General features: G+C 37.5%; 2 protein-coding genes across 2 annotated transcripts; both read right to left on the bottom strand.

Annotated features, from left to right (window-relative positions):
• Positions 1-147: 147 nt before the first annotated feature.
• Positions 148-9,739, bottom strand: LOC138199192 (sialic acid-binding Ig-like lectin 14). Its single transcript, XM_069151128.1, has 10 exons — positions 9,686-9,739; positions 8,593-8,819; positions 3,974-4,006; positions 3,686-3,744; positions 3,147-3,521; positions 2,390-2,692; positions 2,026-2,295; positions 1,754-1,832; positions 1,395-1,434; positions 148-824 (listed from the first exon to the last, which is right to left on the bottom strand). Exons 1-10 carry the CDS (start codon positions 9,737-9,739, stop codon positions 585-587), a joined length of 1,680 nt encoding a protein of 559 aa, XP_069007229.1. The 3' UTR covers positions 148-584.
• Positions 5,697-17,779, bottom strand: LOC138199190 (uncharacterized). The gene is made up of 12 exons (XM_069151127.1): positions 17,752-17,779; positions 16,168-16,470; positions 15,813-16,073; positions 15,484-15,568; positions 14,678-14,717; positions 14,223-14,360; positions 11,712-11,787; positions 11,025-11,396; positions 9,571-10,374; positions 9,375-9,462; positions 9,104-9,161; positions 5,697-8,819 (listed from the first exon to the last, which is right to left on the bottom strand). The coding sequence occupies exons 1-9, from the start codon at positions 17,777-17,779 to the stop codon at positions 9,968-9,970; spliced, it is 1,710 nt and encodes a 569-aa protein (XP_069007228.1). The 3' UTR covers positions 5,697-8,819; positions 9,104-9,161; positions 9,375-9,462; positions 9,571-9,967.
• Positions 17,780-18,351: the final 572 nt, after the last annotated feature.

The following is an 18,351-nucleotide window of genomic DNA, read 5'->3' as shown; positions in this document are numbered from 1 at the left end:
TAAAAGTGACAACATTGTAGTCCAGGACTCCTATGAATTCTTCATCTCACCACTTTTGTAATGTTTGTGATAAAACTGTAAGATTTCAGGTGATGTTTACTCACAATATGTGAAATGTTGGACCAATAAATGCAACTGAGATTACTTGGAATTTTTATTTGAAATTGTATGCCAAGATTTTTATTACAGTGCAATGAATAAACATCTTCAAAAGCGGAAGCAGTGACTTCTTTATTTTGGCAGTAGCTTGCATTTTTTTTTTACATTTTTTTTTAAAACGATGTAGCGGCACAATAACAGTAAAAATAACATATTTAAACTAAATCTAATCTTTCACATTGCTGCTTTTTGTTATTTATATTTAAGTTCCCTGTTTACAGCTTTAAGACTTTTATTTCTGGTGTACGTGAGATGCAGATTACTTATCGCAGTACAACAGCTGTACGAGGTCTGAACACAAATATGAACTGTGATATTATCATAACTGACTGAAGCCTGTGAGCTGCAGGGCGTTAAGGGCCTGTTAACATCAACATCTTGAAAAGCAAAAAGTAAAGTTACAGTATGAGATCCCCAAACTGAAATCAGTTTGTCTTCACTTGAGCGTAGAGCTCCTCTGGACCACCAGCTGTGTGCGTAACGCTCCTCTCTACCTTCAACACTTGGACCTGTGCGTACTCCGTCTCCTGCTGCTGTCCGCCGTCCTGCACTGAGACGGTGAGACGTTCAGGTCTCGGCCTGGAGAAGCTGACATCTTCATAATGGATCTCCTCCTCTTTTACATTGGCCGGCACTTGAAGAGCAAACTCCTCCCTTGTTTGACTCTGAGGGGAAAATGTACTGAATTAGAAATGTTGGGAGATGAATCCGTCATCATCAGGTCCGATTTATCAACTGCATCAATGCTTCTGTTGCATTTCACTGTAAATGGGTCAGAAATTAGAGAGCTAATGTCATATTTGTTAAGTTAACACACCTCACAGTTATTTAATATTTGGTTCAAACAGCTGATGAACATCGACCTGCTCTTCAATGGTTTACATTTAGTTACTGAGCAGATTTAAAGTACTTCTGCTGGTGTATAAATCTGGCCTGGTGCGAACCCGAATCTATTTCACTGCATGAATACAGGTCTGCAAACAACCCGATGGTTTGTAGTTGTTCCATCCAGAGTTGGCGGAGACCTCGGGTTAATTTCAACCAATCAGCTCGCGCCTAAACCGGCCGCCACTCATACGCACTAACGACTTGCTAACAGGCTGTTGTGTCACACTTTCTATGTCTCTGCTCAGTAACCTCAATAATGTTCTGCTTACTATTCAAGTCATTTACATTCGTAGAGTGCAATTAAAACAGTGCAGCACTGTACACCAAAAAGTTTTGCATTTTCTCACCTGAGTCTGTTGACGTGTTGAATATTTGGACTTGAACCAGCTGGAAAACATGAGAGAGCTGTCATAGTAATTATATATAGAGTGAGAGAGTAAAGGCTGGTATAAAACATACATTATTCAATGTGCATCAGTGACAAACATCTTATTGAAATCAACTGGTGGAGGTTGTGGGGGAAACTAAAGGAGGACTGACGCTTATAACTCAAACAGCAAGTCGAATACAAAAAACAACTTGCATGATATGTTTGTTTGATGGTAAACAAATTTAATGTGAGGAACCAAATTTCCATATCACCTATTTATGATGCTCTCACCTTAAACACCTTCAACATTCAGATGCTTTAATTTATGATACTTACCAAATATAGACAACCAGTAGGAGAATAATGACAGTGCTCCCTGTAATAAGTAGAAGCCGTAGTAGAAAGCTCCCTGTTCCTGGAAAAATGAGACTAATATCTAAAAGAATACAGACAAAATACTTGGAAAAGTTAATAGATTTATGTAAATAAATTGGGTTTTCACTGATTTTATATTCATATAGTAAAATACTCTATAATGGATTAAAACAAAACATAATTGAACTATACAGCAGCAGAAGAGAAGAGAGCAGATTCAGTTTTGCATTTACCTGCATTATTCACATGAATCCACGATGACGTCTGATTACCAAAAATATTTGCGGCCACACAGTAATAACTTTCTGTATCTGTCTCACTGGTCATCTTGAAGCTGTAAATCTCTCCTTCAGATACTTTCATGGGTCCATCTGTGCTGCTCTTGAACCAGGTGAAGCTGCTGACGGGAGGCTTGGCTCTGCTGGAGCAGGTGAGATTCACCGAGCTGCCTGCTGACACCAAACCTGATGGACTGATGGATGCTGAGGTGTCTTTAGGAGCATCTGAGGAGAAAGTGACAGATTTTATTCATTAGAAACAGCTGACATGAATCATGACGTGCTGACAGGATCCAGGAACAAACTCTGGTCGTCTCACATGAAACATTGAGAGTCACTTCTGTCTCTGCTGTCTTGAAATCTCCTTCATTCACAGGATATCTGGCAGAGCAGCTGATGTTGTTTCCATCATGTGAGTCTGACAGAGTGACGGTCTCCTGGATTTTAGTTGTAAAGGTTCCATCTGTGTTTTCCTCCATGTTGTTGTGAGAGTCTTGTTGGAGAGTCCAGGTGAGTTGAGGAGGGGAGTGTGGACAGGGAGTGAAAGCTGAGCAGGTGATAGTGACAGACTTCTTCTCCTTCAGATCACCTGAGATTTCAATTCTGGGTTTCCAAGGAGAATCTGTGGTTTCAGATGAAACAGATTTTACACAGTAATATAAAACACATTCACCAGACACTAGACAAATACGTACAAACCGCAACAAATTTGTAACTTTCCTTCATTGTTTCATCCATGTTGCAGCAGCTCTTGCAGATAAGATAGTGTCAGCATTTAAAGTACTCTGATCTATAGAGCAATAATGATAACAGGCACTTCCCTTTTTCAGCTGATCAAAGCAAAGTCACAGTATTTTTCAAACTGTTATCTGAATTACTGTACATATTACATATTATGAAATATGAAAGTAAAATACTTGAAACAGGCTTATTTTTTTTAACGCTTGACTTCAGCTGTTGATAATCCTTTAACAGTAACATTATTGAGGTTGAGGGTTTGTTTGTTAAGCAAAACCGGCGGTCACTTTTCATTCTTAACAGTAATATCATAAACCGATGAAAAGAAAATCTCTTACCCTTTATTGTTATTTGAAGAGGATTACAGACAGCTGTTGCTCTGAATGGCCCGTTTTCAATTCTGAAGAAGTATATTTCTGAATGATTTGTGTTTAAATCAGAAAACCGAGTGGTGCAGCTCTTCTGTGTCAGGTTTCCTGTCAGTTTCATTGCATAGATTTGAACTGAATGACTACTGTTGAAAATAACATTGTCTGGATATGTGTGAAAGCTTATGTCTCTTTTAATCCACACTCCAAATACACCTGTGGTGTTCATCAGTTCATTGACACTAAAGTTACACGGGATCAGTAAACAAGATCCACTCAGAGCTTCCAACTCTGCTGGTGAAGTAATGAACAGACCAGAGTCCTTCGGACAAGCAGACAAAGGGCCTGAAAAAAAACCAGATACAGAATAACGTGAAAAATAACCTGCATGAAGAGAAAGTTCATGAAGCAAAAGTATAAAATGTTCAGTATAAAATAATTCACATTGTAGGGTGTCACTATCTGCCCTGGTCTATCAGACTGTAAAATGTTTAAATGAGACGGCTCACTTGAAAAGAAGAGGACAACCAGTAACATGATGTTGACAGACAGGACTGTCATGATACACCTGTAAAAGAAAAGTATAATTCATTCATAATTCCATAAATATATGATACAATCGGGAATTTACATTGTTCTCTGGGTTTTGGGAATTAATTAAAAAGGCAAAGCATCACATTTAAAACCAGCTAAATCAACTCCACAGCCTATTCAAATAGAATAAATGATAAATATTTTCCAGTAAAAAACAGAAAAGTTAAGAAGCTGATGAGAAAAATCTGTAATTGTTTCCTTACCACACTGAGCACACTTCAATGGAGTCATGCGATCTGTGAATTTCCGCAGAATATCAACAGACCGTGAAACACTTTCCTGTTCAGATGTTGTAACGTTGAAGCAAACAGAGCTGCTTTCTCAAGACTGTAAAAATAGAGTTGTCACCCTTCCTGAAGTCATTTTAATTTCCTCAGGGTGCAAATAACGTAGTGGTTTAGTTTTTAACACACTCTTTCTGTTGAATATGATTTCTCCTCTTTACATATTACACAATTGTAACACTTTAATAATACATATAAAGGTATTAAGTTTGCGTTACAACCGAGGAGAGAAATAAAACATGAGATGTTTTGTGAAGAGTTTTTACTTCTGGTCCCCTCAGTTTTAACAAGAGTCTCTTCAATGCACCATTAATTCACACCATTATGGCCTCTGTTTCATTAGGTGCATACAAGTAAGTAACCCCTGTGAGATCATATAACTAAACATAGTGCTATCAATGACTCCGCAAATACACAAGTTTTCAAACTGGGCAACAGTTTAAAAAAGAAGAAGTTATTACTGTGACCTGCTTCAGCTTCGCAGCTGTTTTTCAAACTGCTGAAATCGTGTTGAGTAAAATATGACAGACAAAGGTATATGAGGATATCTGATTAACATTAGCAAATAGGATTACTTTAAATATTTCCTTGTTAAAATATCACAAAATATAATAAAAACACCAAACATTTAAAATTGAAATATCATTTTAAAACTCTAAAGCATGTGAACAAACGTGTGTTGTGTCTCTGACTACTTCTCTATTCAGAGGTTTGGGACTGACATGCAAATTACAAATCGCACAACAGCACTGTGTGAGGTTAGCATTATCAAGAAGGAAATAACAGATATTTATAAAAAAAAAACAAAAAAACAAAACAAAAGCTGCAGGACGTGGAGGTTTGGGGTTTCTCTTCTTTGAACTGTTGGCTGTGACAACTTAATTTTCATGTCCAGGCTCCAGTTCCTTTCAATTCACATACAATCATCATTTGTATTAAAACAAAGTTTAATATCATTTATATTCAAATATAACCTTTGACCTGCTCTCACCTGTTTTACTCTGTGAAAACACAACCAAACGAGAGGTGTTTTGAGCAACTGAAGGTGAATGCTCTTCTGATTTATAGTCAACTTAAACTTCAGATTAAGTTCATACAACGACAGATCATCTGGTTGTAAACCAAGTTAAAAACATGGAGTGTCTTTTGAGCGAGTGGAAAGTTTCACAATCTTCATCCACTGTAATTTGCTCCCAGATGTTTTTCCCACATCTTTATTATTTACATTGAGTTTAATGTCTTTCAGATCTCTGCGTGCATTCACCCTAAACTGATGTAAAACACCTCCAACATGAAATGTACAGTAGAGTGTATCCCACCTGCCATTTTATTCTTATTTTACATGTCTTTCAACAGATGAAAATATAAAGGGTTATTTTCTGTTGATCATGCTGTTTATTTGTCCCTGACAAATATATGAAATTAAGTGAATGAAATAATGTTCTATAATGTTGTAAAATCTCAAAGTTAAAGCCTAATATACAGTAATAATCATAGTTTACTGGGGAAAAATGGAAATGGCAAATTGCGTGGGTTTTCTCCAGGATGCTCCGGTTTCCTCCCACAAGCCCAAAACACAAACCTTATGCTAACTGGGAACTCTTTAATTAAAATCAAATTAAAAAATGAATCAGATTTCTGCTTGTGTCTACATCTTTATTAACAATATAATTGTATCACATTATGGCTTTAAGTTGATTTTAAAAAATAGGACTTTTGTATAAAAAACCTTTCATATAACTAAGTAAATTACGTGCTAACATGTCCATAATGACCATGCTACCATGCTGACGGTCAGCACGTATTATATTTGCCATATTTAGCATCTAAGTTCCTGTGTTAGCATGTGTTAGCAGATAAAGAATCTAAGATGATTAATTCAAAATGAACCCGAGCTCAACGTCCATCCAAATGAAAAGAAAGAATTTCCTTTGGAGGGTGGCCGATGCAACACGAAAGCAATGTTGACACGATCTACTGACATCTGCGAGAGGTCTGACTGACGTCAGGGTGATGTAGAAATGTCACAGAGAAACTGGCTATTGCTGAAAGAGCGGGCAGCAACGTCTGATACGCTGAGGCGATGAGCAAACGATCCAAATACAATCATTTACCGACACATTTTGAATACACTTCCGGCATGTCGCGGTGAAAAGGCTGACATGGAAAACTTGTCTGACAACAGTTCACCATTTACACATCCAGCTGTTACGGAGCATTCAAATTAATTTGGAATCCACCTTAAGTTCTACTTATGTTCTTCCCAAACTACGAGGGTGGATCAGGAAGTTCGGAGACTGCTCCTGCTGCGCGCCAACGATGCACAGCACCGTGACATGCGCAGTACAGGAGGAATGTATAAATGAGTGGGTGTTACAAATGTACAAAAACTCATACATCAAATGTCACTACATACACGTGTTCATGGAACATGAAGGCATAGACACATTCATAAGTCCCAAGTTTTATTGATTCAAATTCAATATTTACTTTTAATATTCAGAGGAATCAAACTCATCCACCTGTTGCACTTAAGCTGTAAATGTCTCCTTCAACTACTTTCACGGGTCCATCTGTAAACCAGGTGAAGCTGCTGACGGGGGACGGGGAAAAACTCTCTTTTAACAGGAAGAAACCTCCAACAGAACCAGGCTCAGAGGTTGGTGGCCAGAGAAAAGAACAGCATAGCGATCCAACACAATACGATGTCAATGTCCCTGAGATAATCAGACCGAACAGGAAGCTCACCTGAAAGACAGAAGACGGTCAGTAACTTATAGACGTCACCAGATTTTTCGACAGGGCTGGATCAAATACAACAAATAAGATATATCAAAATTTACAGTACCGGGTCACAGAAACCTGCCTATAACTCTTAAACCTCAGGTTGTTGCTCAGATATATTGTACAATATGGAGACGGTCAGCAAACATTCCTTCCATGTCTCAATGTACAGAACAAAAACATCTTTCTTTTGTTGTTTTTTGTGAAATGGACTTGAACCCAAAATACACAAGCATGCAGCGACTAAAATGAGTGTCTACATCAGCAAAATGATTGTGAATATGATCCGCATATGAATAAGTGATAACACGACTTGAGGAACCACTTTCAAACACCTCTCAGCTGTAGGTTATCCATCTAAGACCTGGTGGTGAAAATACTTCTGCTTCTCAGTTGGATTGTAAAATCAACTTCCCTGTTTTGAAACACCGTGACAGACAGTGTTTTTATATTAGAGCAACATACTTCACATAACTTCACACGTTAACTGCTCATTTCCTGTAGATATTTCACGACTCACTATAAGCCTAAACGCTCTTTAATATTTGCAGTATTAGATACATAAATCACAACAACAGGAATTATTCATAATGATATTTTAACAAATTAAAACATTAATGTCATGTGGCTTTTGCAGACTTGTGAATCACAACTTTATCACCGCTGCTCTGCACTGATGTGATAACAATGCTTTTTTTAAATGGAAATTATTTTATTTGTCTTATTAAACATTCACCATTAAATAAATGGCATGATGTTTTGCTCCAAAATGGATTTTACAGAACCAACAGTGTGCTGGATGTACTCATGTTGAACATATACTCACACAAATAAGTACTATAAATGCTTCATTGCCTTAAAGACAATTTTTTTCTCTTGAAAACTACAGTTTTATATACAAAGAAACACCAGGAGACGAAAGGAAACTAAAAGAAATCAGTCCAGTCTCAGATCATTATTTAAGATGCAGCTGTTTTCATGTTATTCTAATTTAAAAATTTGCACTTCAGGCAGGAAGAAGCAAGTAGTTTAAGTTTTTACGACAAAGATCCAGAGGACAGTGTGGGGAAAAGCTTACAAAATGATCTGTGATAATACAAATTAGAAAAGGAGGGAAGTGAATTTATCACGTTTACAATGTTGCAAAAGGTGCTTAGAAAAGGCTGATGTGGGAATACGTTCTTTAAACTGCCCGAGGAAGAGGAGTGAGCTGGAAACAACCGACCACTCAGGTTCATCAGCCACACGAAGACAAACCTCATTGTGTCTGATTCATATTCAGAGCAACATCTTCAGCATCAAAACAACATCATGTCTGACAAATCAGGAACAAGACAAGTGCATGGCGCAAGGTTTGCACAATATTACACTTGAGGTAGATGAAACGCACACAGGATTGTTTCTAAGGCATTTAAGACATTTGTCATAAAACATGTATTTAACAGATGTGTTGAAGAACTACAGAATTTGTATTTCTACCATTTATTTCTAAAGTTAAAGAGGAATTTTACCTCTGGAAAGAGTTATGTTAAAAACAAAAAACTAGTCTGTTTATGTTGTGGAAAAATAGATCGCTAAATATGCATGACGACAGCTGTGAGAGGTCATCTCACACATCGGAGCACGTTAATAGCTGACATCAAAAAGCTGCAGGATGAGATGGATTTGGGCAGTTTGAGCCTTCATTATAGCTTAAAAAAAAAAAGGCATATTTACTTTGAATCCTACACTTTTACTACAATTCTCATTTTTACTTAACTTGAGCGTAGAGCTCCTCCGGCCCTTCAGCGGTCTGCATTGAGCTGTCTGCTGGCTCGGACACTCTGACCTGTGCGTACACCAAATCTTGCTGCTGTCCGCTGTCCTGCACAGACTCAGAGGACTTTTCAGGTCTCAGCTTGGAGAAGTCGATCTCTCCATAATGGATGGCTTCTTCGTCTTCCTCTGTTTTTCTCACCGTCAGCTCTGCACCTGTTTGACTCTGAAAGGAGATGAACTGTTGTGAGTAGTTGGACGTGAGTCTTAGTCCAACTTTTATGAGAAATTGTAACAAAATATTTTATAGTGATCCACGAGAGCTCAGAAATAAATTGTCTTGAGTGTCACAGTTTGCCACAGTGGATTTCTAAGAGGATGTTTTGTCACATTTGTCGTGTAACTTCATATTTGTGCTCACAAAGTAACTCTTAGCACTGCTCAGATCTGTAATCTAAGTGAGTTGCATCTGTTTAAGTAGAAATACAGTAAAGTAGAGTGTTTTCCCACCTGACTCTGTGGTACAGTTGAATTTCTCTCTGTTTTCCGCTTCCAATAAATGAGAATGCTGCAAGATAAATAATCAGTGAAACATCAGGATTACGGTCCGTTGGGTGGTGTAACTACAGGAGGACAGAAAATATGTCCCAGAGCAGGTTTATCACACCTCAGATGTTTCCTGAGTTTTAGAGTCAAGCAGCTTATTCGGTAAATAAATGTCAATGTTTCTCTCTGTTCTACAAACTGATGCAAATTAGCAGCTTTAATTTGTGATACTCACCAAACACAGACAACCAGGCAGATGACCAAAATGGACGCAATAATTCCTCCATAAACTGGTGCCTCGTGTAGAAATCCAACAGGCAGAACTTACACAAACAAACATGTAAATGGTGATTAGAAAACTGACAGACACATTGCTGAAGCTGCACTTTTCACAGATCAGAACGCGTAAACTTAGTCAGCTCAGTATTTACCTCTGATGTTAAGATTAATTATTGATGATGTCTGTTCACCAAGATCATTTGTGGCCACACAGTAATAAACTCCTTCATTTGTTGCATTGAAGCTGTAAATCTCTCCTTCAGCTACAATAAAAAGTTCTTCCAGGTCCGTGTGGGAGCTTTTTCTTTGTTCAACCATCATCTTCAACTGTTTAAAACTAACAGCTGTTGCCAATGTATAAAAAAATAAAAGAAAAGAAAGACAGACAAATGTGTGATCTGCATGCGTCAGATTTACAGCGGAGGCGACGAGCTCTTCTTGAACCAGGTGAAGCTGCTGACGGGAGGCTTGGCTCTGCTGGAGCAGGTGAGATTCACCGAGCTGCCTGCTGACACCAAACCTGATGGACTGATGGATGCTGAGGTGTCTTTAGGAGCATCTGAGGAGAAAGTGACAGATTTTATTCATTAGAAACAGCTGACATGAATCATGACGTGCTGACAGGATCCAGTAACAAACTCTGGTCGTCTCACATGAAACATTGAGAGTCACTTCTGTCTCTGCTGTCTTGAAATCTCCTTCAATCACAGGATATCTGGCAGAGCAGCTGATGTTGTTTCCATCATGTGAGTCTGACAGAGTGACGGTCTCCTGGATTTTAGTTGTAAAGGTTCCATTTGTGTTTTCCTCCATGTTGTTGTGAGAGTCTTGTTGGAGAGTCCAGTTGAGTTGAGGAGGGGAGTGTGGACAGGGAGTGAAAGCTGAGCAGGTGATAGTGACAGACTTCTTCTCCTTCAGATCACCTGAGATTTCAATTCTGGGTTTCCAAGGAGAATCTGTGGTTTCAAATACAGGTTTACACTGAAAAATACAGTACGAAGAACAGCAGACCAACAGATTGCAAATTAGGCCTAAACACAATCTGGAGGGAAGGTCATCAGTTTTGTAAGCATTGGTTTGTAAACCAAAGTATTGGCAAAATCACCAAAGATCACCGATACTATATAAATAGTCCTGTAGGGGATATGAATATGTAAACCTCATTTCATGGCAATCCTGCTCATTTAATATGTCATTGTCACGGTGGTGCTGGAGGAAAAGTGGAGGAACAGTGTTTTAGTTTGGGCCCCTTTCATGTTTATGTATACGAGTTGTTAGCGGATCCACTGGAGACATTTCCCCTCTAAACTTCAGATATATTTTAGTTTGGACTGAGGAGATGGACTGACCCACAAACCACCAAACGATGCTGTTACCAGTGTCCAGTTCAGAAATTACTGTTGAAATATTACTAACTATGGGAACCATTACTACTACAAAATAAGAAAAAACATTATAACCACACGGATCACAGGCTGATATCTGTGACATTTCAATACCACTGATAGTGTTGATAATCCTCCAATAGATTTTTAAATTCACAGTAAAATGTTCATGTTTACTGTTGAGACCACCATAAAGTTTGAACTGTGAAATGTTTTCTCACCTTTAACTGTAATTTGAAGAGGATCACAAACAGCTGTTGCACGCGCAGAGTTACTGTTCTCAACTCTGAAGTAGTATTTGTCGGTGTAACTTGTATTTAAATTAGAAAACAGAGTGGTGCAGTTTTTCTCACTCAGGTTTCCGATCATTTCCATTGGATAGAGGTGAGCTGGCTCACCACTGTTGAAAACCACATTCTCCTTGTGAGAATTTTTCATCCACAGTCCAGTTGTTTCTTTTGTGCTATCAAACTCTCTACTTGATGAAAAACTGAAGTTACATGGGATTTGTAAACAGGATCCACTCAGTGCTTCCATCTCCTCTGGTGCAGTCAAGAAGAGGTCTGCCTGAGGGTCACAAGCAGCCACAACACCTGTAAAATATTTCAAAATGATGAAAACAACTCTCTGATGTACTTCAGAAGCAGAGTGAGTTTCATTATGATCTTGTTTTCACTCATTCATTTCTTGATGAGCAACAATAACAACCTCTCATTAATCCCCCACAAACACGACCCCAGTACTGACCAACCTACACCCACCAAAACATCTCCAGATACTTCAGCAGGTATGGACACAAAAACTCAGGCAACAAATAGATCATAATATTCACTAATGTTTTGGCAGAAAACATTATGTTTTAAGTTGAAACTCTAAATGAAATAAAAGTGAGTGAACAAACAGCTCACCTGAGAGGAAGAGGACCCTCAGAAACATGTTGGCTGTCACCATGTTCACAGACCGGACTGCCAACAAACTAATTTCCTGTTTTCACAAACACACAACAGATTATTTAGAGATATAACTTTTACATATCATTTACATTTACAAACTAAACTTATACTTCACATCCACTTCACTTTTAATCTACTGCTGCTTGTCAGCATGTTATCAACAACATCTGCAGAGATGCACTGGGACATTTTATGAAAATGTAAAATGATACCACAGATATTGAACTAAAGATAACATGTTTTTGAACAAATCAAATCACATTCAACAATTATAATACATATTTATTTGTGCCGTTCATAAAGTAGTAAACACATTTTGTCTTACCAAACAAGCTCACATCAAAGAACCAGCAGCAGTGTTATGATGTGAACAGACAATTGATCTGATAGAAATTTCACGTGAAGTGCAACACACCAAATAACCAACTTCCCTGTTTAGCCGGTGTTCCTTCAAACCAAGTTGACTTCCTATGATTCAACACTACCTTACAGGTCCAGTTGGTTTTATATTAATGCAAAAAGATGACAAATGACTCGTCCTATTCTTTGAATCATTTTAGTCACATGACTGAATTCAAGACTAAATACAATGTAGAGGTTTTACACATTGTAAATCACAATGATAAAGATATTTTCACAAAGTAAAAGATGCTGCTCACATGTTGAAACCTCCTGTGTTTTTATCGAGTACAGTCACTGCTGCTCCGTCACTGCGGCTGATGAAATGATCTCAGTGTTGAAACAGTTTTCTTTACTTCAGATGCGAGGCGCAGGGAGTCCTAGTCCCATGATAAAATTACTATCCAACCCACCAGACTCAAACTGACCAGCCCCAGTCATTCTGATATCTTTCTAATACATTTTTGCATCACTTTGTTTCAGGGGAATCCAAGTTTTGTGCGCTTAATTTAGTTGACTTCCTGTTCATTGTCTGTTAGGATGCTATGTAGTCTCGACGTGAGTGTGAAACCTGAGTGCTGCTTAAATTCAAATTCAAATTTGATTTGTGTGCTTTGTCTAGAAGGCTCATAGCGGTGGAGTTACGCCGAGTAACAACATGATTTAGAAATGGTTAGCATTAAACATTTTTTAAATCAAAATTATTGAATTAAATCTATAGAATACAGATACACCTTGAATTAGTGTCTGGTGACTCGTAGGGTTTTTATCAAAAATTTTAACATTTGAAATAAAATTTCTGTTTTTCGGCTATAATTAAAAGCAAGGAAGATGTAAATATTGTAAATTATGATTTGGACATAAATGGATTCTTGGTCATTAGCTGATCATAGATATTAAAAGCAGCCCACACCTTATGATATCATAATCTGATATTCACAAGATCGGCCAAGAAATTACACAGTAGGCTATGTAATATATTATATACCATAATATAGAGTTTGTACCTTTGTATTAACTTGTGTGTAACCTGAAATTCCTCCATGCTGGAGAGCCTTTTTGGTTAGCAGATATTACAGGAAGGAGAGAAAATCGAATTAACAGTGGTCAGATTAACTCATCAAGTGATGCAATCTAAAGTGAAATCGTCTACAAAAACATTAAATCCCTTTATTCCATAACAGTTAACAAATTTAGATTTTTCTCTGGCTTCAAAAAAACCACATTAGTTTAACTGAAGTAATTAATTCACACAATCTCTCATTGTTGCAACTTCCTGTTTCCAGTCATAATAAATAAATCATTGTTCAGTAGCTACATCTGCTTTTACTGGTAATCGCCCTTCATTTAAACATCCAGAGAAATAGGTACAAAATCAAATCCAAACACACAAGGAAATTGTCTTTTTGATATTTGTGTGTATTTTAAATGAAGAAATGACTTGAATGTTATTTTTGAAGCACCATGATGTTAATAAAATGTTATAGCCTACAAATGACATTAACCTCAACATCTGTTTAATTGGACAACTTGACAAAAATGCTACTTGTGTGTAAGCAGATACCCTTTGTGCCTGTTGACCCACCCAAGTAAAAAAAAAATCCCCACCTGCTATTGGCATATATAGTTCTGATTAAACTTGAATAAATAGAAACATTTTAAAAAGTAAGCCAGGAAAGACATTTTAAACGTCTCAACTAGGTTGAGAGCAAACAATTTTTAAAACAATATTATTAACGGAGCGTTTGTTTTTATTAGGAACTCGACTTCCTACTTCACATTCACAGTTTCCTTTGTTGACAACACTTACGGATGAATTTTGAAATGTCATTTAAAAATTGACAAACTACCATGGTAGTCAGTTTGCAGTAGTTAAACGGAATTATTAAATAATTAAAAAAGAAGAAGGCCATGAAAACTTAGGATTCAAATACCAAATGAGTGCATATATTTAACTATTTTTGCTGCTATTGCTCAAATAGCTCATTTTTTCTTCACTTGAGCATTGATGCTCTCTGGGCCACCAACAGTCTGTGTTACCCTGTTTTCAGTCTTGCACACTTTCACCTGTGAATACACCACATCTTGCTGATGTGTGCAGTTTGAGTCTGAGGAGGGCTCAGGTGTCAGCTTGGAAAAGTCAATTTCTCCATAATGGATGTCTTCATTTTCTGCTGTTCTGGCCAGTTCCTGAAGAACCAGACTCTGTGAAAAAGGGACATATGATGAGAAGCTGTAGGATAACTGTCATCCACCCCCTTTAGTTCACATCATGTTGTTTTTGCTTCCAATAAAATGATCTGGTAAGAATAACCTGCATTTACTGAACACAGCAACAAGAAACCTTGATGATGTGCCAACAAAGGTCATGTGGCTTTCTAACAGGAGGTTTCATCCCATTTCCTCTTTCTGAACTTTTGAAGAATCTGCTGAATCAGGTCTACATCATATGAGTGCAGTCACAGTGAGAAAAATCATGTTCACAACACAAAATTTAGCTCAGTACAGTTCAGTTTACCTACCTGTGTCTGATGTGAAGTTGGATGTGTTGACTTTATCCGCCTGGAAGAAACAACAGGACTGTTAGCTTAAGGTATGAGAATAAGAATAATAAGAATGTAATACGTTTTCGGGTTTTAAAAGCAAAACGTATCATTAAACAAAAGTATCAACTGTCTGAAAATGAATGGCTTTGTTTTGTTTATGTATAATGTGAACTTGTGGCAGCATGTACACAGAACAGAAATGATCCGGGTACACAACCCTGAGGAACTCCACAGATCAATCTTTGATTTTGAACTAGCAGTAACATTAAAACTATTATATTAAAGCAATGAACTTACACCTGCAGTGCAGAACTCTTGTCTCCCCCCCGGTGACAGTGAGAGTAATTACAAAAACAATGTTGACGCACTTACATACATCACAGGACCCGCTGCAGCCTATACTCTTTCGCTACTTTTGCAGCCATAAAATTTTATTTTCAAACCAACATAGGACATGCTCAATATACATTCATCCCGCCAGCGTGGGAATGTCTCACCAGACACCGGACTTAAAAACTCATCCTACTGTGAAATACAGACAGATTTATCATGTAGTGAAAGGCTTTATCAGCATTGTGTGAAGTCAGACAACATTGAAGACATTCAGTCAAACTGGAACAATTGATAGAATCAAAAGCAGAATTGAGTTGAAAAAGAACTTAAACTAACAAATTAGCAGTGATGAAGGTTATCACATGATAAACAGAGAAAATATGTGAAGAAAGAAAATGTTGTCTTTTGATGTAATAAGTCTGAACACAACATTGATCTGTGATGCTTACCAAAGTATGAAAAGACCACAGATGAGTATGATGAGTGTGATGATTCCTCCTATAGTGCCCCCCCATGATGAAGGTTGCTTCGCTCCTACAGAAACAAAACCATTGAGTGAAAATCCTGTGTCATTTTTCCATTGGTTTTAATTCATACGCGTTCTGAGTCTTTGATTTTACTTTCTCATACTGTTTGGGTATTAATCTTATGAAGACGGAAAGCCTTCCCATTAATGTTTCTGAATGAAAGATAAAAACATTATTTAAAACTATGCACACAATATAAAGACATAAATGTGTAAATTAATCAACAGTAACTTCTTTCCTGTTGAGTTTACCTGTAAAAGTTAGATGGATCACAGATGATGTCTGCTCACCAAGATCATTTGTGGCCACACAGTAATAAACTCCTTCATCTGTTGTATTGAAGCTGTAAATCTCTCCTTCAGCTACTTTCATGGGTCCATCTGTGCTGTTCTTGAACCAGGTGAAGCTGCTGACGGGAGGCTTGGCTCTGCTGGAGCAGGTGAGATTCACCGAGCTGCCTGCTGACACCAAACCTGATGGACTGATGGATGCTGAGGTGTCTTTAGGAGCATCTGAGGAGAAAGTGACAGATTTTATTCATTAGAAACAGCTGACATGAATCATGACGTGCTGACAGGATTCAGTAACAAACTCTGGTCGTCTCACATGAAACATTGAGAGTCACTTCTGTCTCTGCTGTCTTGAAATCTCCTTCATTCACAGGATATCTGGCAGAGCAGCTGATGTTGTTTCCATCATGTGAGTCTGACAGAGTGACGGTCTCCTGGATTTTAGTTGTAAAGGTTCCATCTGTGTTTTCCTCCATGTTGTTGTGAGAGTCTTGTTGGAGAGTCCAGGTGAGTTGAGGAGGGGAGTGTGGACAGGGAGTGAAAGCTGAGCAGGTGATAGTGACAGACTTCTTCTCCTTCAGATCACCTGAGATTTCAATTCTGGGTTTCAAAGGAGAATCTGTGGTTTCAGATAAAACAGATTTTACACAGTAATATAAAACACATTTACTAGACACTAGACAAATAAGTACAAACCGCAACAAATTTGTAACTTTCCTTCATTGTTTCATCCATGTTGCAGCAGCTCTTGTAGATAAGATAGTGTCAGCATTTAAAGTTCTCTGATCTATAGAGCAATAATGATAACAGGCACTTCCCTTTTTCAGCTGATCAAAGCAAAGTCACAGTATTTTTCAAAATGTTATCTGAATTACTGTACATATTACATATTATGAAATATGAAAGTAAAATACTTCAAACAGGCTTATTTTTTTAACACTTGACTTCAGCTGTTGATAATCCTTTAACAGTAACATTATTGAGGTTGAGGGTTTGTTTGTTAAGCAAAACCGGCGGTCACTTTTCATTCTTAACAGTAATATCATAAACCGGTGAAAAGAAAATCTCTTACCCTTTATTGTTATTTGAAGAGGATTACAGACAGCTGTTGCTCTGAATGGCCCGTTTTCAATTCTGAAGAAGTATATTTCTGAATGATTTGTGTTTAAATCAGAAAACCGAGTGGTGCAGCTCTTCTGTGTCAGGTTTCCTATCAGTTTCATTGCATAGATTTGAACTGAATGACTACTGTTGAAAATAACATTGTCTGGATATGTGTGAAAGCTTATGTCTCTTTTAATCCACACTCCAAATACACCTGTGGTGTTCATCAGTTCATTGACACTAAAGTTACACGGGATCAGTAAACAAGATCCACTCAGAGCTTCCAACTCTGCTGGTGAAGTAATGAACAGACCAGAGTCCTTCGGACAAGCAGACAAAGGGCCTGAAAAAAAAAACAGATACAGAATAACGTGAAAAATAACCTGCATGAAGAGAAAGTTCATGAAGCAAAAGTATAAAATGTTCAGTATAAAATAATTCACATTGTAGGGTGTCGCTATCTGCCCTGGTCTATCAGACTGTAAAGTGTTTAAATGAGACGGCTCACTTGAAAAGAAGAGGACAACCAGTAACATGATGTTGACAGACAGGACTGTCATGATACACCTGTAAAAGAAAAGTATAATTCATTCATAATTCCATAAATATATGATACAATCGGGAATTTACATTGTTCTCTGGGTTTTGGGAATTAATTAAAAAGGCAAAGCATCACATTTTAAACCAGCTAAATCAACCCCACAGCCTATTCAAATAGAATAAATGATAAATATTTTCCAGTAAAAAACAGAAAAGTTAAGAAGCTGATGAGAAAAATCTGTAATTGTTTCCTTACCACACTGAGCACACTTCAATGGAGTCATGCGATCTGTGAATTTCCGCAGAATATCAACAGACCGTGAAACACTTTCCTGTTCAGATGTTGTAACGTTGAAGCAAACAGAGCTGCTTTCTCACGACTGTAAAAATAGAGTTGTCACCCTTCCTGAAGTCATTTTAATTTCCTCAGGGTGCAAATAACGTAGTGGTTTAGTTTTTAACACACTCTTTCTGTTGAATATGATTTCTCCTCTTTACATATTACACAATTGTAACACTTTAATAATACATATTAAGGTATTACGTTTGCGTTACAACCGAGGAGAGAAATAAAACATGAGATGTTTTGTGAAGAGTTTTTACTTCTGGTCCCCTCAGTTTTAACAAGAGTCTCTTCAATGCACCATTAATTCACACCATTATGGCCTCTGTTTCATTAGGTGCATACAAGTAAGTAACCCCTGTGAGATCATATAACTAAACATAGTGCTATCAATGACTCCGCAAATACACAAGTTTTCAAACTGGGCAACAGTTTAAAAAAGAAGAAGTTATTACTGTGACCTGCTTCAGCTTCGCAGCTGTTTTTCAAACTGCTGAAATCGTGTTGAGTAAA

The sequence above is a fragment of the Embiotoca jacksoni genome, unplaced genomic scaffold (genome assembly GCF_022577435.1).
Source record: "Embiotoca jacksoni isolate LCO1_2020_lvr unplaced genomic scaffold, fEmbJac1.0.p SCAF_17, whole genome shotgun sequence".
In the NCBI taxonomy this organism is placed as follows: Eukaryota; Metazoa; Chordata; class Actinopteri; family Embiotocidae; genus Embiotoca; species Embiotoca jacksoni.
Note: the sequence above shows the minus strand (reverse complement) of the source record. Positions and strands in the feature narration are given on the sequence as shown.